At 34.9% G+C, this 24,275-nt stretch overlaps 1 protein-coding gene across 1 annotated transcript in view; it reads right to left on the bottom strand.

The window, feature by feature from the left end:
- Positions 1 to 226: 226 nt before the first annotated feature.
- The window catches only part of LOC123566306 (regulator of nonsense transcripts 1-like), a 36,213-nt gene continuing 12,164 nt past the window's right edge, over positions 227 to 24,275 (bottom strand). The window contains exons 7-24 of the mRNA XM_045360269.2: positions 24,139 to 24,237; positions 23,481 to 23,589; positions 22,622 to 22,829; positions 22,107 to 22,253; positions 21,704 to 21,792; positions 20,127 to 20,241; positions 17,800 to 17,943; positions 15,248 to 15,461; positions 14,663 to 14,780; positions 14,077 to 14,233; positions 13,510 to 13,652; positions 13,042 to 13,084; positions 10,491 to 10,622; positions 8,908 to 8,980; positions 7,289 to 7,453; positions 6,000 to 6,247; positions 5,494 to 5,639; positions 227 to 4,098 (exon numbers count right to left, since the gene is read on the bottom strand). Coding sequence (XP_045216204.1) covers positions 5,520 to 5,639; positions 6,000 to 6,247; positions 7,289 to 7,453; positions 8,908 to 8,980; positions 10,491 to 10,622; positions 13,042 to 13,084; positions 13,510 to 13,652; positions 14,077 to 14,233; positions 14,663 to 14,780; positions 15,248 to 15,461; positions 17,800 to 17,943; positions 20,127 to 20,241; positions 21,704 to 21,792; positions 22,107 to 22,253; positions 22,622 to 22,829; positions 23,481 to 23,589; positions 24,139 to 24,237 — 2,324 coding nt within the window. The 3' untranslated portion in view covers positions 227 to 4,098; positions 5,494 to 5,519. The remainder of the gene's footprint in view (positions 4,099 to 5,493; positions 5,640 to 5,999; positions 6,248 to 7,288; positions 7,454 to 8,907; positions 8,981 to 10,490; positions 10,623 to 13,041; positions 13,085 to 13,509; positions 13,653 to 14,076; positions 14,234 to 14,662; positions 14,781 to 15,247; positions 15,462 to 17,799; positions 17,944 to 20,126; positions 20,242 to 21,703; positions 21,793 to 22,106; positions 22,254 to 22,621; positions 22,830 to 23,480; positions 23,590 to 24,138; positions 24,238 to 24,275) is intronic.

Below are 24,275 nucleotides of genomic sequence, written 5' to 3'. Positions count from 1 at the left end.
CATGCTGTTTGCTGTCAAAGCCTATTGCAATTAGAGAAACCATTGGCAAACAGCATGAATCCTGACCAGTCTGCACGGATGCGCAGGCTGTTCTGGATCCATGCTGGTCGCAAATGCACTTTGTTGGTTTTCTCATGGCACAGCTCAAATGTCTTTGATGAAAACCTGAAGCAGAACATTCTCAAAGTATGATATACATATAAATAAATAAATCAACAAACGTGAATACATTAAGAAGCCTTTATTTCCACATGAAAACACAATCTTAAAGCCTAAAATAATGAAAAGCCGGTAGTGAAAACCACAATAAACTTTATTCAACAATACAGTTTAGCAACATAATCTAACAGTATCAAGTTTTTAAGGGTATATAATCGTTTCCAGTGCAGGTTAAACACTTTAAAACAAATCGGGTTGCTAGAAAAAATAAATAATTCACCCAATGTTGAAAGAAATTGCGTTCTCTGTATACTTTATGGAATATACAATCTGCCTGGGTCACTGACAGAAAGGTCAAATCTGGAAAACAAAACTTTCATATATATCTGAAATTTTTAACAACATACAGGAAGGTTAAAACAGATAAATTTGTCAACAAATGAACCATTTACCTAACCTTAAACTGAAGCAAAGAAATAAAGCCATAAAATTTTAACAATATCAGTGCCCTAAAGTGTTTAATATCACATGTAACCAAACTTTTTTTCTAAATATAGCCAAAGGATTTTATGCATATCATTGTAGAATTTCCCTCTTCTAAATGAAAGTGAAAGTTTCTTCTTTTCTATTTTATTGCTTTGTTTTTATTGAATCTAATTAAGGCTAAGAAACGCAAGTTAAACTGATTGATAACATATTACTTTCAAGTTAATTAATGTATATACAGGGCATAAGTGACTTATCAACTTGTTAGTGTAGGTATGTTTCAATCTTAAAATGAAGCTTTTAATATATAACATACAGAACAGAAAATATCAGTTCTAACTGTTAATTAAAGCATTTAGTAAACCAAAGCAGGATTCTTAACTTTTCCATTTGTTTAATAAAGCATCTAAAGCAGAATTGAAAATTTCTTTCTTCTATTAGAACAATAACTTTTTCAGTCTTTATCCATATTTTCTTAAAATAAAAAACCAAAAAGTAAGTTTCAAGGTTAATCTTCAAATCGAAACTCAAAAGCGCAAGACCCTCTTTGAAACAAAAAAAACAACAAGAGAACATAAGTAATTCATACCTCATAAACCATATATTTTGTTACACTGTATGCAAATGCTTTCAACATTTCTACAATTTAGAGTTTGTAAGTATACGGAACAAAAATATATGCTTTACAAGTTAAGATTATAAACAGGTACATTTAGTTTAACTTCAACCTAAGCAGTCTCCAGAAGTAATGGGAATACCTCAAAATGTTCATTTTGATTAATCAATATAAAAATAGACAAATTTTTAATGAGAATTTCTCAAAAATTTGAGATTAATCAATATAAAAAAAGGTGGAAAGTTTATTTATGAGAATTTCTAAAAATTAGAGACTGTCAGATCATTACAAAAATAGCTGGAATGTTGATGTATCAGAATTTCATAAAAATTTGAGATTTTAGTTGACGATCAGGTGGAAAACCATTTACTCATAAACAATCAAAATGTGTTAAGTCACCATATTACAAGTCTGTAGATCTCAATAAATCACAGAGATACATTTATCCCTTCATTTATCTCTAACTACTGGAAACTGCTTACGTGGAAATGTAACTGGACAATAAAAGAATAAAATGGCAGATTATGCAGTATAATATTATGAGGGTTAGAATATCAGTGCATATATAACCTCTACCTAATTTGCTGAAAACCATGTTATTAGATCAAAGAGCTACAATCATTTAAAATCATCTATCAATTGAATACACAGGGGCAGGAAAAATGCACTGAACTGAAGATCATGCATATCAGTAAGGAAAACTGTAACAAAAATATCAATTTCTCAAAGTCTCCACCTAACAAGCCTTATCCAAACAATTTGAAAAGCTAAACAAAATTTTTTTCTCAACACAGTCATACAACAGAATTCTTTCTTTTTTTACTTATCCGCAGAGTTGATTCATTAACATCACATCTGTTCTTAAAATAATAATACAAATTCCATGGAAGTTGTCAAAATATCAATCATACGAAGTCACTCGAACATTGTGCGTGGCGAAATCAGGATAATACAAAAGAAAACCTATAGTGTCATACTTGGAAAATTTGGAAAGCCATTGTCAATGACTAGCTATATCTAAAAAAAAATACCGTCATAAAAAAGTAAATTCATCTACAAAATTGTCTGTTTACATTCACATTTCTATAACTTATTAGACCTCATTCTCTGCAATAAATTTTCAACTCCTTACAACAATGTTGCTTACAGAAATAAAAGACGCGTTTTTCTCACTTTTGTCTATGATTGTCAGTCTTTTTCTTCATGAATTTTATTCAAGAATGAAACCAAATACATACCAAGGTTTTACCTCTTGCTTCACTAATCAAATTAAAACAGAACAAATTCAACACAACACTAAAATATCAAGCATTGAACCATCTTGGCACAGTTGCATGTAAGCTTATTAATACCAGTAAAAAATTCTCTACCTAAATGTATTGTTTCTGTCTCATAACCATGATAACAGTTCTCTCTAAATTTGTCATCATTATGAATAATTAAGGTACAGCGAAACACTGCTTGCTCGAGCATCAGACTCTGGGTACCCAAACTTGCTGGTCCCAGGCCCTACCACTTCTATTTTCTGTTTTGATAACCCAAAACTACAGACACCTCAAGGACTGCTCATCTCTCCATACAACATCCAGCAATTAAAGTTTTACTGTACCTGCCAATTTAAAGTTCCCAAGTAAATGCATTCTACTGAAACAATGAAAAGCACTTGTCCAATCTATTAAAAAAAAAAAAATGACTTTTTTTCATCAACAGCAGAATGTATTAAATGGTTATCAAAGCAAGCTACTCCACCATATCTTTCAGATTAAAAACAACGTTTACATTCTTTTACTGAGAAAATCTGAAGAAAAAAAAATGGGATTACATAATTCATTTGAAAGAAGAGAGCAAAAAAAAGAAATTTTGCAGAAGGCAACTGCTCTCTCAGTCTCTGGTAACTGCAAGAAATCAATACAACTCCTATAAAATCTATTAATAAAATTACTTGTTTGTACTTAACCAACTTAAAGACATAATGTTTTACTATAATCGAGAAAAGACTTACAAATTCATAACTGATCACAGACTTGCACAACTGACTCTAATAAACACCATTCATATTTTTTATGAGGAACAAAATTTCTATTTTCAAAGTTTAATATAATACTGCAATCAACATGAAGAAGAGCGACGCAGCCATTTGGTATACTTATGCATGGTGATTTAACAATGTTCCAAGTGTCTTCCTTTTATGTTCTGTTGGAAGTATTTTATAACAGTTTATATATGACAGTTTGATCCCCATCTTCAATCCAATGCGTTCTTCCCTCAAAACACACCAGCTCTAATAGCAAAACACAAATCATATCTAATTGTAATTTGTATATAATCACGTTAGAACCATCAAATAGTATCTCAAGATATCCCAACAACTTCCATTGTAGCAAGCAATTAACAAATCAATCTGCAGTGTCCTTGACATTGACCATGTGACAGTCAGCAGACGTATCACCACTTCCTGTTGCTCAGAATGGTTCCCACTCTATCAGCTTCTAGACCAGACTGGTTTGCCCTCATTATTCACCAAGTCTGGTTCTATTTATTCCTTAATTAAAATGTTTCTTTTATGAACCCAGACTGTGGTTTCATTCTTTTCACATGTACAGTCATGTGATGTTTGTAAAGGAACCAGTCATTTTTTTCTGTAATCGCTTGTTGATGACAGACGGTCACTGAGAGTGGTGTTGGTGAGACTGTAGGTGTGGCATGGACGCCATGTTGTCACTGAGTGGTTGTCATTGTCGTCAGACATACTGACACTGCTCTCTCCTTCTACACAACTGGTTGTCGTTGGTTACGATGATGTCTCATCATTTCACTTCATCAAACATCTCCTTTTCCTGCAATCAAGTAACAAACTAAATTAAGACATTTACTTGTAACAAATAACTATACGAACCATATCTACCTCTTCCTGTATCAAACTGAATTATATTCTAGACTAGTCAATCATTGGAACATTCTCTTAATTCCAAATAACCACCTTAAAATTCCTATACACTTAGACACAGTTCATCAGAAGTAGCATCCTAGTGACTGGGTAAAGGATTAACAAAATGTGGGGCATGAGAAACCTATCTATTTAATATTTCTTTTTGGTTGCTTGAAATAGGGTGTACTTTTGGTTCACATTTTAACAAAATAAGAGGTAGTATGTAGAATTATGTTATTTTATGAAGTTGAAGTAGTTTCATATCAAACATTGTTAATGTAGTCTTTGCAAAAGCCATAGAGCTTGAATGTTATCTATATGCTTTGTGAAATAAAATATATGCCCACCCAAGTTGTTTGGTAGTGTTCTATACTTGCAAAGAATTTATTTCATGAAACACTGAGAGAAGAAATGTTTAACAAGATTCAGTTTTCTTCCCCATGAGACAGCGTATTCTGCATAATAGACTAGTATGAGAAAATACTATTTCACCTCTGTAGACTACTATATTTTATATCTCTATTGTAAGATCACATTGCATATGTCTTATTTATGCTAATTTTTACTAGATCTATCATAAACAATATCGAATAGCCATTGTTTTTTTAAAAATGAACCATTTATCTACACACTTTATTCAGTCATTGTTAAATGATGAAAATGTTGTACAAAGCCATCATTATGGTCCTGTAAATGCTTGCAATAATAGTGCTGTAACAGCAACTGGTATTTCTAATGGTAGGAACAATGAGAAAATAAATCATCCCTGCCAGCTGAGCTGTGGTTAACCGTATTGAAGTCTAAAAACTTGGCAGAACCATATTTTTGGTTAACCCTTACCCTGCTAAATTTCTATAATGGACTGGTCCATCTTTCAATTTGGACAGTACCACTTATTATTCAAAGGGGTTTTCACTGAAAATGTACTGACTGAATAGCGAACAGTGCAGACCATGATCAGACTGCACGGATGTGCAGGCTGATCTTGGTCTGCACTGGTCGCAAAGGCAGAATCACTTGCCGCCAGCAAGCTAAGGGTTAATATATCCACCTAACAAGGTTTCATTTTTTCTACACTCACTATAGCATTGATGTATATACCCCTGTCATTGTATTTTCAAAGTATAGTTGAAACTCGGTATCTAGAATTCAAAGGGATCAAGCGTTTATCTTTGAGATAACCAAAATTCAATTTAAAATGATATTTTGTGTGCGTTTTCGGGCCAGGACTTTAAAATGTCTTTGAGATAGCCAGAATTTTGAGATAAGTGAGTTCCAGATATCAAATTTCAACTGTATATACCTTGTTAGTTGGCGTGAAGCTCCTGTTTAGTTGAAAGGACCTTGTGAGAGCTGTGAAGCATAGAACATGCGGTCGCCCTGGTATGTCGAGTCCTGCGACAACATGCCGTCAGCCTGTGACTTGAAGTCATCCGCCAGGAAACTGTCCTATTATAATAAAGCGATCAAAATTAGTAGTGCAAAATAATCTCTAAATGCTTTATTTCTATTACCAGTAACAGAAGTCACAAATCTTCAATTAATACTTCTTTTTTCTTTGAATCTGGGCATAAATTAATGAGAGAAATCATGTATTATATAAACAAGGCAATCTGCATGCTGTTATGTTAAAATCTTTTTCTAGTTCAGTTCAAACATTCAGTATTGTCTCCTTTTTCACATATAAATTCATACTAAACATGTTGCTTTCAAAGTCCAATATAAACAGACATATAGACATTAATTTTGTAACACACATAGTACCAATTCTTTCAACTTAATTAATGCCGAGATTTCTCTTGGTGTTACCTGTGATAATTCTGGCTGAGACAATCCAGAGAGGCCTGGCTGGCTCATCTGGAACGGCTGGCTCATAGAGAGACCACCCTGTGTTAGCGGTCCCTGGGAGAATGGCTGTGAGATGTCCTGACTAGCCTGGCTCTGACTGTTGGTCAGCTGTGATGTCTGACTCTGCGGTGTGTGCTGACTATACCGTGGTGGTTTGGTGCGCATGCCTCGTCCACGTCCTCCACCACCACGTCCACGTGCATTTGCAGCTATATAATGATCAACAGAAACATATTAGAGCAATAAATAATAACTTAAATTTGGCAAAAATGTTACTCAACATCTACCAGTTTTCAAAGACACTACATTTTCTGTAACAACTGGTTCACTCTTCTAAAACATTGTTTTCTCTGGATTCCTTTCTTTTCTTTAAACTGAATTTCACACTATTATACATATATGTTGTATTTAAAGATTATAAAATACTGACAAGTACTTTTCTTGTTCATTACTTAACATTTTTAAAAATGTGCATAATCTACATTTTCAGGAAAATTGCAGCAAAATAGGAAAAGTCCAAGCGCAAGTGCATACATCAGTTCATATCTGTGTGATTTCTACTCATTGTCAAGGAGGCATACTTCTGATACGCAGAAAAACTATTGTTCACCAATTACAACCAAAGGTGTCAGTGGCACAGTTGTTAGCTGGTTGAACTACAATCCCAGCAATCCCAGTTCAATGCATGGTTGCAGCTGATATCGCGCCTACTGTTCAGTGCTTGGTGGTTTAGTTAAACTAATACTGTTTCCCGCATTGACCAATAATGGATGCTGGGGAGGTAAAAAACGCATGCTGGGAACAAGTCCTTCCTTCCTATCCTGAAGGGGACTTATGTTGACTATGCACACTAAACAAGATATTTTACCATTACTTTTTACCAGGACATTCAGGCATTTCCTGATATTAAATTTTTTACCTTTCCTGTTTTTCATGACTTTTATCTTTTGTTTGTATTGGGTAAAACGTCTCAAAAGACATTCAAATTTTTTTACAAAGGTGAAAGACCCCAGCTACCCCTTTAAACATCACTTCTAGCACAGACAGGCACCTGTGTAGAACCACCGACCTTCTGTATGTCAGAGGGATGGCTTCCTGATGAATTCTAAACCAAAAGCAATGTTTCGAACCCAAAGGGGCCAGGTGCAAATGATTCAATGTCAGCAACCTTAACCCTTTTCTCTTGGAAATGGGATACCAACACTGAAAAGGGCAGTTCCATAACAGTATACAGTCATAAAGATACTTACGTATCTGCATGGGTTGTTGTGGTGGATGGAAGGGCTGTGGCATAGGGCTGATAAACATGTTCACTGGGATCGGCATGTTCATTCCTGGTCCAGTGTATGCTCTCTCAGGTCCAATAAAACCAAGCTGGTCATGGGTACGTACCACTGGCTCCCTGTAGCCTACACCTTAAAAAGTAGGAAATAGAATTTGTCCTATGAATAATACTAATTTCACAGTAATTAACAGCTACGAAAAATGAAATATATCCTAAACAGTTTACATATTAATGACATAATTATTATTCAAAGACATTCTCTTCCTTACAACAAGTATGCAGAAAAAGATGTAACTCAGTTTTTTCCTTTTTACAAACTGCACCATTATTAAACAAACAAGCAAGACATACATCTTTTAACAGTTCTTATCAAGCAATATATCTGAAAATATGTCAGTATAATCACAAGATATTGAAACAAAAGGCCAAAATGGACCGCAGTAGCTCTACTGAGGAATTTGACTTATGACATTGGTTCTGACCATAAAGCAGTTAATTAAAAGTTTGGGTTTTTTGTATCTTGCTTTTGACAGCCCAAAAATTTGTAACCACTGTTGAAACAGCAAACTTGATAGAGATCCAAACAAGGATGCTACAGATCAAGTTTGGTCCATTAAGAAGCTGTTTAAATATATATACTGTTTCAGCTCTGTCAGTCAAGTCAAGTGATCAGAAAGTCCATCCATGCATATTACAGATAAAGTTTAGTAGAAGATAGCTTTTAAGAATTTCAGAGTAGTTGTTTAAAGGTTTTTCTTCTTTTAACTCTGGCTGCCCCTTTTAAACTGAATCATCCGAACCAAACAAACATGCTATGAAAGTTTGGCGGATATCAGTATCATCACTTTTTTCTACTTTTAGCTCTTACGGCCCATAAAACATTTGAACAAGCTTAAGAGGTCTGTGCAATGATGCCACAGGTCATTTCTGATGAAGAGCAATCAGGCAGTTCATGAAAAGAAGGTGTTTAAGGTGTTTTTTCCTTTGTTTTTTAGCTCTTGCTGCCACTAAAAGGAGTAAGGCGGAACCATCTGAACAAGCATGAGAGAGGACCATACAACGATAGTACACACCAAGTTTGTTTAAGTTACTTAAAAGTGGTTCATGAGAAGAAGTTGCTTCAAGGTTTTTCAATTTTTAGCTGTTGCAGCCCTTAACCCTTAGCATGCTGACGGCAGATGATTCTGCCTTTGCGACCAGTGCAGACCAAGATTAGCCTGCACATCCGTGCAGTCTGATCATGGTCTGCACTGTTCGCTACTCAGTCAGTAAATTTTCAGTGAAAACCCCTTTGAATAATAAGTGGTACTGTCCAAATTGAAAGATGGACCAGTCCATTATAGAAATTTAGTAGGGTAAGGGTTAATAGACCAAGTGAAACCATATAAACAAATTTCAGAGAGATCCATGTCAGAATACTACAGATCAAGTTTGGTGTTATTCTAACAAATAATTTCACAGGTGATGTTCAAATAAAAATGTTGAGACAAGACAACAGACCATCCACCTATACTAACACCCAGAAAAATGTTCAGGTGACCCGAAAGCTTAGGCATTTAAAAACTAAACCTCAACTGTACTTACTTCTGTCATAGATACTGCCGGGTATAAGCACCTCTCTGGCATCAAACATTGTGTTACTCATAAAGCGACCACCCTGAAACCAGTAGCATACATGTATATCAATCAAGACAAAAAAAATCTCATACAAATGCTGCTTACCTAGTATAATATCTACATGTATTTTAATATATTTCAGACATCAAAAGCTTTTCAAGTCAATCAATGTACCATACAATTTCATTGTTTGCAAAGAACTGTACTAGTTTCCTTTAATTCTAATCACTGAAATATAGACAATAGAGTTCTAGGGACATCAAAAGTGGGTAAACAGTTTTGGCTTCATTACCATCAATGTTGCTATTGTTACTATACCACTAGTGATGGGCCGACAATCGGCGACAATCGAATAATCATCGGCGTTGTATTCTTGAGCACGATCGCAGACTTCACTTTTTCCCTGACCGATTAATTACTTGGCACCCTAAACGGATAATTTAGTTGTTTCTGACCTTTTTCTTTCTGGTATTTACGGTTCTTTGGGGCAATTAGGCCAAGGGAAACTACTCTACGTAAAATGGCTTCCTCCAAAATCTCGAAAAAACTGAAGTCATCTTCGATCACCCAGATTTTGAAAGATATATGGCATTTGCAAAATTAAGTCGGGATAACCAACAACCTAAACTCTTGATATTAGTATGGCAGTATGCATTGCATGCCGTAAGACTTACGCAAGCATAATAGCAAAGGAATTTTCATTTTTCCCTTTTGTGGGATTTGTGGGATTGAAATCATTCCAGTCGTTAACTAAGGATTAATAAATAAGTTTAATTCAATAACACAATATCACTGGAAAAGTCCCTTGTGAAATTAAGACGAGTACCTGATTTGAAGTTCACTATCTTCACAAATACTTTACTTTTATGCTGTTAACTTACTCGTGTTTATGAAGGGATACAAAAGAAATCGGATATTTGATGTCTGTATGGTTCATTTTTTTAAGTAATGACATAACACATGCACTGTGAGGTGAACTTATAGATACGCAAGTAGAGCAACCGATTATCCGATTATATCAGATTAATCGAATCGGTTGGCTTGTCCGATTATGCCGATTAATCGGTTGGCAAATCTAACTGATTTGCCCATCACTATATACCACTCATTCAGTAAAAGCAGAATCAAAAAACAATTCTACCACTGAACAGACAGCAAGATGGAGTTAATTACTGGTATGATCTGGTCAGATCAGTACAAAACTCAACCAGTTACAATAAATTCTGACCATGACATTCTTCTTAAAAGTTTTTGTTAACCCATCTGCTGACGTTGTTATATCATAAAGTCTCTTGCAAGGTTTTTTTTCCTTCGAAATAGGGGCCATTAATAGGCCCCTTCCCCTTCCCCTCAGAAATTTTTTTTTTAAATCATGCAGTTTTCCCCTAAAATTGACTTTACATCAGGTTTTTTTTATTCCCCTTTGCCCAAATACTGAGCTATTTTTTCCCCAAATCACAGGCCTGGGCCCCTTCCCCTCATGGTAAAAAAAACAACCCTGTCTTGTATGAAAAGAGTACGTAGAAGAAAGGTAAAAGTGAAGTTCTTACAGGATTTGTAGAGTTGACAAGCTTCCTTGGCTTGCTGAACTGTATTAGACTTTCCTTCATGTTGTTGAGAGGCCCCTCCACCAGACATCTCTGCTCTTTGTAGTAGGTCAACAAATGGTTCCACAGTGGTTGCTGAAAATAATCAACAAATCATTTTAATCAATACAGGTGTAACACAAGCAAACTAAGAAACTCCTATCAGATAGAACTGAGATTCTAACATACTTGTCAGAACATTTTTGCATGCTGAAACTGCACTATTTTCTTATGGCAACCAGAAGTATTTTTGTCTTTTACTATGGAGGCCTGAACCATAATATCGATGTATTTTCTAAGTTAATGAAATGAGCCGTGCCATGAGAAAACCAACATAGTGGCTTTGCAACCAGCATGGATCCAGACCAGCATACGCATCCCCGCAGTCTGGTCAGGATCCATGCTGTTTGCTTTCAAAGCCTATTGGAATTGGAGAAACTGTTAGCGAACAGCATGGATCCTGACCAGACTGCGCGGACGCGCAGGCTGGTCTGGATCCATGCTGGTCGCAAAGCCACTATGTTGGTTTTCCCACGGCGCGGCTCAAATAAGATTTAAATCTTTAACTTGAGATAACTGCCACAAATAGATTAGCTAAGGTCAAACTTGGGCTCTTCTTTGCCAAAATTGTGATGAGATCTGGGCCCTTTATTTTGTGAAAAACAGTGTGGTACTTGGGGAAAACCGATAGTACTTCTATTTACCTCTTTATACAGAAATCAAATAAATTCTGTTGTTGCTTATTTTGCTTTCAATAGCCTTTTTGTGTAGAATTTTCTGTTTCTTGAACTCTTTTTCAATTTGAATCCAGAAACAAGAATTTATTAGAACTACCTTAACAAGAGCTGTCCGTAAGACAGCCAAGCTCGACTATTTGAAATATTGTCCCAAAAGCAGGAAAATATTACCCAAAAAGGTTAAATATCAAAAGAGTTTTAAGTTCAAAAGGGGAAATAATTTGACCAAAATGCATACCAGTTATGGGACTTGCTGCTATCAACTAGTTTTATAACCCCGAAGGCACATGTGAAGTTTCAATTCAATATCTGCATTAGTTTTGGAGATAGAAACTTGCATGTAAAACTTTTAGCAGAATTTTCAAAGTCCAAAAGGGGGCATAATTTGCCCAAAATACATGCCAGAGTTATGGGACTTGACCCAGTGAGGTTGGTAATTGATGTAGAAAAAGAAAAAACAAGTTTCAAATCTATATGCCTTTTAGAAATAGCTGTATGTACTTGCACGCAAAACTTTAACCAGAATTTTCTAAGTCCAAAAGGGGGCATAATTTGGCCAAAATGAAAGTCAGAGTTATTGGACTTGCTGCTATCAACTAGTTTTATAACGCCGAAGACACATGTGAAGTTTCAAATCAATATCTGCATTAGTTTTGGAGATAGTAACTTGCATGTAAAACTTTAACCAAAATTTTCTAAGTCCAAAAGGGGACATAATTTGCTCAAAATACATGTCAGAGTTATGGGACTTGACCCAGAGAGGTTGGTTATTGACCTAGAAAAAGAAAAAATAAGTTTCAAAGCTATATGCCTTTAATTGATGGCTGTATGTACTTGCATGCAAAAACTTAACCAAGGTGTGACGCCGACGCCGACGCCAGGGTGAGTAGAATAGCTAGACTATTCTTTGAATAGTCGAGCTAAAAATGATGCTGTCTCCGAATGGTACATTTAGGGGCACCATGCTAAATCCCTTAATACAATTAAAAATACTTAATAAATTTATTCGAAATCAAGTTTATCAAAACATAATGAATTTAAAAGCCAATTAATTTGTACAACCTGCATGAAATTGCAAATTTTTTTCTGCCACTTTTGAGAAAAAAAGTGCAATTTAGAACTGTGAAGGGGCCTAACAGCTTTTATATCTTTTGTTTTTGTTGGGTTTTGAGTAACACCAACAGTTTGGGTTATAAGACCACTTTGCCAGTTTTTAATGATGGGAGGGAGACCCTAGATGCCCCTCCTATTTCAGGCATTGGCAGGCCTTGGGTAGAACCAAAACCTTCATTAAGTTTGCTTGATGGCTACCTCCTATGAAGAATTCTACGCCCAAAGTGAGCTTCAAACCAACATAGGTGTGTGGATAAAAGTTTTGAAGTCAGCAACCTTAACCACTTAGCCATGGCGTCCCCCTCAAAAGTCCTAAAACTGCTTCATAGGTTTTACATTAATGCAACTGCTGTTACGTTTTTCACACAAATTTGTATACTGTGAAATTACTATTTTTGCCAAGTCTACCCATTAAATTATGTTCCAACGGAAATACAATCAGAGACAATTTTCATTTAATCATATTTCTTAAATTTGCAGCCACAAATTCATGTCTCCATAAAATAACCATTTGGACGTAACTACAATATTTTACGATCACAAAAAAATGTTTCAACAGTATGTCACTAACAATTCTAGACTTGTGATTTACAGTAAATCATACCACAATTAATTGACAAAAATCTAATGCTGTAAACATTCTGACAATGTGACAATCAGCTTACCTTGGATAACACCTTAGGGTTGCCCACAATTATAATACCATATCTGTAACACATAGAAATATTTATAAGTGATCTCTTCTGAAGAAAGATAACTGACGAGTCATCAGTGCAGAGATCTGCTTTAATGACGAAAGTAATTTAGAATACCTAGAAACATTTTTTCTGAATACCAGATATTTGACATCTGAACTTCACACTTGTATTGGTATACATACATGCATGATTCCAATTTTGTTTCATTACTTGCTGGTGGGGTCAAAATTCAGTTCATTGAAACATTAACCAAACTTACATTCACACATATTTATAAAACCGGAGTCTACAGTTTAATATAAATATATCTACCTGTAGGAAGCCAATTATTAAATAATCACACATTTTAGCAGATTTAACCGACATTTGTATCCATCTTTGAGACTGTGTTGAAATTTATCAACTTTATTTATGAAAATAAGATTATGTTCATACTTAGCTCTGGTAAGTGCCACATTGAGACGTCTTGGATCATTGAGGAAACCAATGCCCTGATGTTCATTAGACCTGACACAAGATAAGATAATGAAATCTTTCTCTCGTCCTTGGAAAGCATCAACACTGGCAACTTCTATTTCCTGCAATATTAAAATACATTATGATAATCCTTTCTAGCCTTAAAAGTCTACAAATTGGAAACTTAATAATACAAATGGTTATAATATCAAAATCTTCCTATTTATATACAACTGGAAGCTAGGCAGACAAAAATTAACAAAAATACTACTAAATTTTATCAAACCTGTATATTAATGTCCTTTAATTTGAGATGTTCAAAATCATTTGATTTTCTTTTTTTCTTGCTTATATTTCACCTTGTAGGAAACTAATAATAGAAATGTACGTCATGAATCATCTTACATTTCAGGCAAGGCAAAAGTAACATATTTTATAGCAGACATATTCTATATTAGAAATCAATTACTTCAATCTTCCATTTCTTTTGTAATATTTCATTATTACTTCATTAAAGAATAGACAAGTAGAAGGAATCAGACATACAATGTAGAGTTTCTTGTTCAGTGAGCCACTGTATTGCATGTACTGTACAATGTAGGCCCTCTGTCCCTCGTATGGTGTGATAATACCAATCTGCTCTGGCTTCACCCCGGAACGCAGGAAACGTGTTGCTATTTTCTCTACCGAGGCAGTCTCAGTTCTAAAAATAGACATTCAAATAGGTTTTCTAGAAGTTTAGATAAAATACAAACAGACTGTCAAATACCTATGCAAAAAGACTTCTGTTGTTTTTTTTACACTGTAATGCATCTAGAGTACAAGACTAAAAACATGATTTTGACTGTGACTGGAAAAAGAGAGACTGAAAGAAAAGTTGTCAATTCTTTCTATATTCTTATTTCTCTGATATACATATTTAACATTTCCACAGCCTTACATGCTGCAGACACAAACACACAATATAAATATCATTTAGCAAGTCTGTTTGAGTTTTACAGATGCACAGGCAATAAAAAATATATCAGAATTTTTAAAGGTAACAAACAAATAAAATTACTTCATTAACCATTTCAAGTTCAAGTCAAAAAGGCTGTCTGTAACTTCTATGTATGAAAAAACATGAGGATACCTGTTGAGATAGGAAGTTCCAGAGCTGGAGATCTCTTCCTGCCCAGAAGATGTATAGAAGAACATTGGCTTGTCTGGCTGAGGCCACGGTATGTCCAAACTACTACGAATTCTTTCCGCTGTCAAATTTAAAATACATGTTCTAAAACATCTTCAAATATGTTTTCAACAATCAAATTCTTTCATCCTTGCCTGCTTAAATTTGAGTTAAATACTGTTACAAATGCAACATTAGATGTTTGGACTTGCATAGACATATGAAAACAAGCAAGGGAGACAAATAATATATCACGTGACCTTTTGAAGCATACAGATTTGCAGTGTAGTAATAACTTTTAACTAAGATGGGTCCTTAAATGAATACGTAAGTTTTTTAAAGCAAGTAGAACACTTTAAATATCAAGCAAAGATAGTAAGAGCAAATGCATCAATTTAAACACCAGGAAAATTTCAGAACTAAGATTTTTAGGAAAAATTATCACTTAACATGCAGGTCCAACATCATACCTAAGTAACATTGTTCTACCATCATTAAAGCTGTGCTTACAGAAAATAGAATTAGAAAATCGATTAATTTGCTTCATACCTGGAGTGACCCCATTCTGCAGGGACCCTTCATAGAAGATGTTAGATGGGAAAGCACTGAGAGCAGGGTGCATACGGTACTGCACCTGTAGACGTATAGGTCTGATCCCCAACACAACAAGTCTCTCAAACAGGGACTGGGATAGACCAGCTCTGGCTGCCTTCTTACACATCACAACAGGTCCAAGCTGGCAGTGGTCTCCAACCAGGATCAACTGTAACATGTAATAGCCTTAAAGATAATTCTTTTGATCAAAATATCCTTGTTTATAAAATGTGTAAGATTAAAGTACCACATATAGCAAAAGATTAACAATTTAAGGAACAAATAGATAAAGAAATATTCTATTCTAAATGGTTAAAATGTCCATGACGAAAATTGAAACCAAGATCAATTAAAAACAAGAGGACCATGATGGTCCTGAATCGCTCACCTCTTCCCACATGATCCAGTTTTGAGTATGATGTCGTTTTTTCTATTATTTGACATAGTGGCCTAGTTTTTGAGCTCATGTGACCCATTTTAAAACTTGACCTAGAATTATAAAGATAAAAATTCTGACCAATTTCATCAAGATCCATTAAAAAAATATGGTCTCTAGAGAGGTCAAAGGTTTTTCTATTATTTGACCTATTGAACTAGTTTTTAAGGGCCACGTGACCAGTTTCAAATTGACCTAAGATATCATCAAGGTGAACATTCTGCCCAATTTTCATGAAGATCCATTCAAGGGTATGGCCTCTAGAGAGTCACAAGGTTTTTCTTTTTTCAAGACTACGACCTAGTTTTGATTGCAGTTGCCCCATTTTCAAACCTGACCTAAAATATCATCAAGAAAACATTCAGACCAACTTTCATACAGATCCCATGAAAAATATGGCCTCTAGAGAGGTCACAACGTTTTTTCATTATTTGACCTACTGACCTACTTTTTGAAGGCATGTGATTCACTTTCGAACTTGACTTAGATATCATCAAGGTGAACATTCTGACCAATTTTTAGGAGATCCATTCACAAGTAGGCCTCTAGAGAGGTCACAAGGTTTTCTATTTTTAGACCTACTGACCTAGTTTTTTGACCGCACATGACCCTGTTCGAATCTGCCCTAATATCATCAAGATGAACATTCAGCCCAATTTTCATGAAGATCCATTGAAAAATATGGCCTTTAGAGAGGTCACAAGGTTTTTCTTTTATTTGACCTACTGCCCCTAAATTTTGGACGGCACGTGACCCACTTTCAAACTTGACTAGAATCATCAAGATGAACATTAGACCAACTTTCATACAGACCCCATGGAAAATATGGCCTCTAGTTATGTCCACAAGGTTTTTCTATTATTTGACCTACTGACCTAGTTTTTGATGGCACTTGACCCACTTTCAAACTTGACTTAGATATCATCAAGGTGAACATTCTGACAAATTTTCATGAAGATCCATTGAGAAATATGGCCTCTAGAGAGGTCACAAGGTTTTTCTATTTTTAGACCTACTGACCTAGTTTTTGACCGCACGTGACCCAGTTTCAAACTTGATCTAGATATCATCAAGGTGAACACTCAGACCAACTTTCAAACAGATCCCATGAAAAATATGGCCTTTAGAGAGGGTCACAAGATTTTTATTATTTGACCTACGACCTTTTTTGAAGGCACGTGACCCAGTTTCGAACTGACCTAGATATCATCAAGGTGAACGTTTGACAAATTTTCATGAAGATCTTGTGAAATATATGGCCTCTAAAAAGGGTTTCAAAATTTTTTCTTATTTTTAGACCTACTGACCTAGTTTTTGAAGGCACGTGACCCAGTTTCGAACTTGACCTAGATATCATCAAGATGAACATTCAGACCAACTTTCATACAAAACCCATGAAAAATATGGCCTTTAAGAGGTCACAAGTTTTTCTATTATTGACCTACTGACCTGTTTTTGACGGCACGTGACCCAGTTTCAAACTTGACCTAGATATCATCAAGGTGAACATTCTGACCAATTTTCATGAAGATCCATTGAAAATTAGGGCCTCTAGAGGGGTCAAAAGGGTTTTTCTATTTTTAGACCCTACTGACCTAGTTTTTGATGGCACGTGACCCATTTCGAACTTGAGACCTAGATATCATCAAGGTAAAATTCTGACCAACTTTCATAAAGATCCCATGAAAAATGTGACCTCTAGAGTGGTCACAAGCAAAAGTTTACGGACGCACGCATTGACGGACGGACGGACGACGGACACCGCGCGATCACAAAAGCTCACCTTGTCACTTTTTGACAGGTGAGCTAATAAAATAAAATATCAAACCATTACAAACTGATGGTTTATTCATAGTCATAACTATTTCATGACTCTTCCCTTTTTTGTTTGCAAAGACAGACAACCAGTGCTCCTAAACTGTCCTTCATAAGTAACTGAAAGACTTCCCATCACCATGATCACGAAACAGAAGCTGGTGGTGGTGGGACAAGTGACTTGTGATAATATGTGTTGAACAAAATTTTTATTTCTAGTATTGATTTTTTCTAATTATTGATTGATCAAACAAACCTGTCTACATCCAAGCACTACTGGAATCATACACTCTGGTTCTGTGGCCTGGGTACTTTCATCAATCAACACTGAGCGGAATTGCATCTTGGCAAGACGAGGGTCGCCTGCTCCAACACACGTACAGCAAATTACATCTGCATTCTGTAATGTACAAGACAATCAACGATACTGCTTCAAAACTTCTAAAACTGAGTTTTTGAAAATGTAAGCCGAGTCAATTGTTATTGAAACAAGAGCTTTTCTCAGTGCTTGACTCTGAATTAGAGCTTTGCCAGTAAAAGGGGCATAAATCTGTCAAAATTCTATTCTAATCAGAGTTATGGGGATTGTTTCTTATATTGTAGCCTTTGATAGTAAATAACTATTTTAAGTTTCAAGTCAATAGCTTTGATAGTAACAGAGATATTGGACATTATATAAAACTTTAACCGAATAATTCTAAGTTAAAAAGGTGCATAAATCTGTCAAAATTCAAACCAGAGTTATGAGGATTGCTTCTCCTGGTGCAGACTGTGGTAGTAAATAACTCTTTCAAGTTTCAAGTCAAAAGCTTTGATAGTAACAGAGATATTTGACTTTATCAAAAACTTTAACAAAAAAATTCTAAGTTAAAAAGGGTAATAAATCTGTCAAAATTCAAATCAGAGTTATGGGGATTGTTTCTCCTGGTGTAGACTGTGATAGTAAATAACTATTTTAAGTTTCAAGTCAATAGCTGTGATAGTAACAGATATTTGACTTTATCAAAAACTTTAACCAACGGCAACGCCGACGCTGGGGCAAATGCAATAGCTCTACATTTTCTTCGAAAAGTCAAACTAAAAAGGATTGCAACTTAGTATAAGCCATATTTTTCAAAGTTAAAGTTATCAGACAAAGACAACTTTTTCAAAGTGTATGATTTATCAAATATAGACCAATTCCTCAAAGAGTACAAGTCATCAGATTTAAAGTGTACATCTGTATGAGACATACACCACTTTTTTCACAGCTCACTTTCTCACAACTGAAGTGTACAAGTTTTTAAACATAGAAAGACCAATCACATTTACCTGGGTTACAAGCAAAATTTTACGAAATTTTTCACTTTGCAGATTTGATTTATTAAGGTATGACCCATGTTATAGTGTACCTCCTTTTTGAAGAGTATTCAATTCCTACAATAAACTTACTTTGACTTAAATTTTTCAGTGGGACATAGGTTCAAGCCCCACTAGGACCAAATTTTTTTCTCCATATATTCCTTTTTTTCTAGTAAGTTTTTACTTTTTTCAAGACTTATTATTGATTAATTGTACAAAAGTGAAATATTTTCATTTGATAAGTGATTTCTTGCTGTTCAAAGTGAATTTACCTCTGAAATAGAAAGGGGCAGAGTTTGACATCTTTAAAAATACTGAGTTACATGCAGTAAAAAGTCTCTATTTTGCCTTTACTCTTTAGATTACATATTGTGGAAGAAATGTAGGCAGGTTTTACTTCTGCCCCAAGCTTATTTTTGAATGAAGTGAGCAAAACTTAAAACAGTCCCACAGGACTCGACGTTAATTTTTCAATGTTGGGAGTTAGAAATCTGCCTCATTAAATCCTTTTACTTGAGGCACGATAGAAAAAAATGATATTCAGTTTTTATTTTGTGTTTTGTAATTACCAATAGTTTTACGTTTCTTTTATCAAAATTAATGAAATAATGAATTCTCTGCAAACGATTTGGACAGTGGAATCAGTGAAATTTCTCTCTAAAAAAGCAAGTTTTAAAAGCGCATAATTATTGCTTCTGGATTAATGGATTTCCAATCTATCTTGGTTGCTCAAACCAAGATAGGCAAAAGGAGTCAATAATAATTTTTCAAAATTGCACTTGTAATGAATTTCAGCTATTAAAACATGTAACTATTAATGCAGATGTTTAACAAATGTAATACAATACATCTTAAACTTATCATATTCCTTAGGCAAAGTAAGTTTATCAATTTTATACTTGCCAAGATAGTTTTAACAATATCTCTGTATGAATGGCCAAGTGAACATGTATAGATGAAAATGATGAGATGCAAATCTGTTTCTAGACCAAAATTTGATTATCATCTTAAAAGTGTACAAGTTATCCAACACAGTATACATTTTTTAAAGTGTAGAAGTTATCCCACATAGACCACTTTTTTAAAGTAACGAGTTATCAGCCATAGCCCACGTTTTTAAGGTACACAGGACCACAGACCATTTCTAGTGTACAAGCGACCATACAAACCACTTTTTTTTAAGGTATACGAGTTATCAGACAAGGCCCACATTTTTGATGCAAATATACTTGTGTAGCTAACCTGAAGTAGTTCTCTCTCACACTGTTTCTTGAGAGATCTGTAGCGTTTCTCGTCTGTTGATGACAATTCTCCAGTCTCGTCCTTTAACTGTTGTAACTTCTGCAACTCAGGCAAGCTGTAATCAACAATTTTCCTTACATCTAATAACCCAAACAACAAGTTACATCTACTATTCTTCAAATTAACTGTCCTTCATTTTATACATCACTGACAAGATACCTTAGGAGGTTTGGGGAAGCAAGCATCTGTGCGACATTTAATTAGATAATTTTACTGGTCCTGGGCATGGCTAGTATTGTTCTTAAATTGCTTGATATATAAACTGACTACTTTTCAGGCAACTTTAAACAATGATCATTATCCTATATAGTGAACATTTGTCGTATAATGACTTTATGAATTCATTATACCTATTTAGATAAGCATATTTTATCATCTTGTTTTTCGTTCAGCTATAAGTCATTGGTCAGTAAATAGTCATACACAAAGAATTTCGGAATGCTACTTTAAATAACTTCAGCGTTGTTTACATCTGGAAAATGACAGGTTAAGATATCTCATCCAGGTTAATTACCCTCCGGCCACGTTATTGGCTGCGTCATGATTGTTGTTTTGTTTCTAACTAATTGTTATGACAGATGACTAAATGAAATAATGACATGTTTTTATTATTGTCAAAATGCGTGCCCTTTTGGAGAAAAACAATTTAGTCATCCCTACGAAGTTTTCCTTAAATACCGCTAAAATCTAGATAGATTTTCAGTATCAATTTGCCCGTGCTAATGTTAGTAACGTATGCCGATACTCCATACGATTTAAGATAGTTTAGAGCCGGGGCAATTAACAAATGAATTATTATTGTTAGAGTTAGACATAAATGAAATCATAGAGATTATGTTAGGGAATTGTGAAGAAAGACATTGATGTATATATTATCTTAGAACTTAGTACAATATTAAATAGTAGTTATCATACAGAACAGAGTTGTTGTTGTTGTAGTTAGAATAGTGAACTTTAGACCCTGTTACCCACACATCTATGGTAACTGGTCGGATCAACACTTTTACATACACTGTGATTACAATACATGTAAGAATGTACTGAAGAAAAAAAAAAAAAAAAATTCTTTTTAACTTTCATGATGTAAGTGATAATTCGGCAACTTTTTTTAAGTAACTAAAGTTACAAGTTACTATACTAAAGTGGCAAGGGCCCCCAACTTCTAAACAACACATCCCTCAGTCAGAAACATTTATCATTAAATCAAAATGGGTATCTAAAGCTGTTCACACTTCAGTTATTTCCTACAGACTTGTTTTCTGCTTCAATAATTTACCTACAGACTTTTCTGCTTCAATAGTTTACCTACAGACTTGTTTTCTGCTTCAATAGTTTACCTACAGACTTGTTTTCTGCTTCAATAGTTTACCTACAGACTTGTTTTCTGCTTCAATAGTTTACCTACAGACTTGTTTTCTGCTTTAATAATTTACCTACAGACTTGTTTTCTGCATTAATAATTTAGAGTATATGAAGATAACCATGCTATGTGAAATCAGAAATAGTAAAATATTTACCTGTCCATATTTCTGATCTGATTATGCAGTGCAAGGAATGCCACTGGTGATTCTATAGCTTCCCTACTCTTGGCACACAGTCTCACCACCTGTAAATAAGCATTTTTTATTCTAGAATCATTCATGTACAATATACCTTGACAATGCATACAAGTTCTCTTGATTGCTTACAATTTTAATCATTTAACTATCTGCTGTTGGTAGCCTACAACAAAATAGTCAAAATCCAATCTCATTTCATCCACTACTTTCAGAAAAGCATATTCACTGAAAGTAAAGTTTAAAGCCAGTCAATTATCAATTATAGCAACTTATATCTTTAGAAATTTGATTTTACACATACATTTCAGACTTGAAATGTTACAGAATCTGAAAACAGATGTCAAAGAAGTATCAAGTGAACCTTCAGTCCAGTTTTGTGTATTTTCTCTGTAAGTTGATCCACTGCTATATTAGATGGTGCACACACTAACACTTGACCATTACTTTGCTTGGCTAGATGGTATACAACTGTTGCCGAGGTCACAGTCTTTCCAGTTCCTGGGGGACCCTGTATATCCAGAACAAAATGACATTTCATTTATATTTGAAAATGTTTTGTTATCATGTTTTACAAATCTACACCAGAAAATTAAGTCAACTGAAGTTACTCAATGCAGTAAATGATATTAAATGTTTACTTAATCTTAAATAGCTTTCCTTCTTTCCTCATGACGAAATCTCCATGTAATGTCTCCAAGTACAGTTACGGTAGAAAAGTAAAGAGAACTACAATACAAAGTATACATGGAATATTATAATAGGAACCAACTTGGGGTCACTTACTCACTGAAAATGTAAGATAGCCTCCACTGCGCTGACAACCCCAAGAACCGATCAGTCACTTACTCACCAAAATTAAGAAGACAAAAATTTTACCTGAATCAAGCTTAACGGTCTCTGCAGTACGGTTTTGACAGCATACACTTGGGAGTGATTGAGTTCCGGGAGGTTGGGGGCACTAAAACGTTTAGGCAGCTGACATTTGATAACAACATCCTCTACTTCATGGCCAAGTAACTTGTGGTAGATATATCCCCATACTGAAGTCTCATCTACTGCAAACGTCTTCAGGGCAGACTGCATTCTAGAAATACAAAATAAAATCTTTGATAAAATTCAACTAGTAAATTTTCATTCACTGGCTTCCTACATTTTCTATATGAAACTAAGCAAACTCTAGAATTCAGAACCTTCTATGTCATATCTATGTCATCAAAGGATTCTGTGCACAAATAAATCTGTAAAATACATTAATTAAAGATATCTACACGACTGTCTTTAACAAATCATCAGTGCATACTTTGAATACAACAGCCTGGGTAATTTTTGGAAATGCCTTATCAAAAGATTTCATAGTTAGCAGCCTTTTTTGCAGTGTTAACAATTCATGAAACCAGAATGTTTGTTTTAGGGAACAATGCAGATTATTATTCATTAATTCTTTGAATAGCTGTTTACAAATGAGCCGCACCATGAGAAAACCAACATAGTGCGTTTGCGACCGCGCAGTCTGGTCAGGATCCATGCTGTTTGCTTTCAAAGCCTATTGCAATTAGAGAAACCCTTAGCGAACAGCATGGATCCTGACCAAACTGCGTGGATGCGCAGGCTGGTCTGGATCCATGCTGGTCGCAAAGGCACTATGTTGGTTTTCTGATGGTGCAGCTCAAATATGATTAAATCTCATTACCTGTGATCGCTGGTATAGAAATTTACCTCTCATTAATAACTTTACCTGTCAAATGAAGTAGATTTCCAGACAAAATCAACAACAAAATTGTGTGTACATTCAGTAGGAACACCAGCATTACTTTTCAGCTCTATGGCAATCTCGTCACTATGGTCTGAGTGCATCAGTTAGGGACTAATACATTTCTAGCTGTTGTGTTTGAAAGTCATGCTGACATAATGGAAGTCGTATGGCCATTTTTCCATTCTCAATGGTGGCAGAAGACGTAAAGGTACCCTTCCAGGTATTATTTCAGGTACAGGCTGGCACCAGAGTAGAACTAACAACCTTCTATAAGCATCTTAACTTCCTCACAATTTTAACTCAATTCTTGAAATAGCAGTCACAAACTGCCTTCTTTATTTTTTGTTTCTTTAAAGTTTTTCTATAATTCAAATTTGTTTTCAAGTTTACAAACAACTGTTTACAGGTAAACTAAGAAAACAAGACTGTCAAGAGCTAGTTATAGGGATAAAACAGTGAATCAAGACAGTCTGGCGACAATGTACAGTATTCATTCTCTCGTACAACAGTAACTGTAACTTCAGTGAACCGTAATTGATTAAATGTAAACAGAACACAAAAGCCAATAACACAACTGCACCTAACAAACCAGCAAGTTTTCTACTGAAATGTTCAAATATGGCATCTAGTAAAAGGATACTGTCAGGAATTTTGATGACATGGCCCACTCCAGACCAGTGTTTATGCAACTCTCCCATGTAGCGTAACCTCAGCTCATCTCCGTGCATTAACTTCATCTCTGTAACATAATCACAATAGCTATATAATAACATCTGG

The sequence above is a fragment of the Mercenaria mercenaria genome, chromosome 8, assembly GCF_021730395.1.
Source record: "Mercenaria mercenaria strain notata chromosome 8, MADL_Memer_1, whole genome shotgun sequence".
NCBI classification, from domain to species: Eukaryota; Metazoa; Mollusca; class Bivalvia; order Venerida; family Veneridae; genus Mercenaria; species Mercenaria mercenaria.
This window is presented reverse-complemented; position numbering and strand designations above follow the sequence as displayed.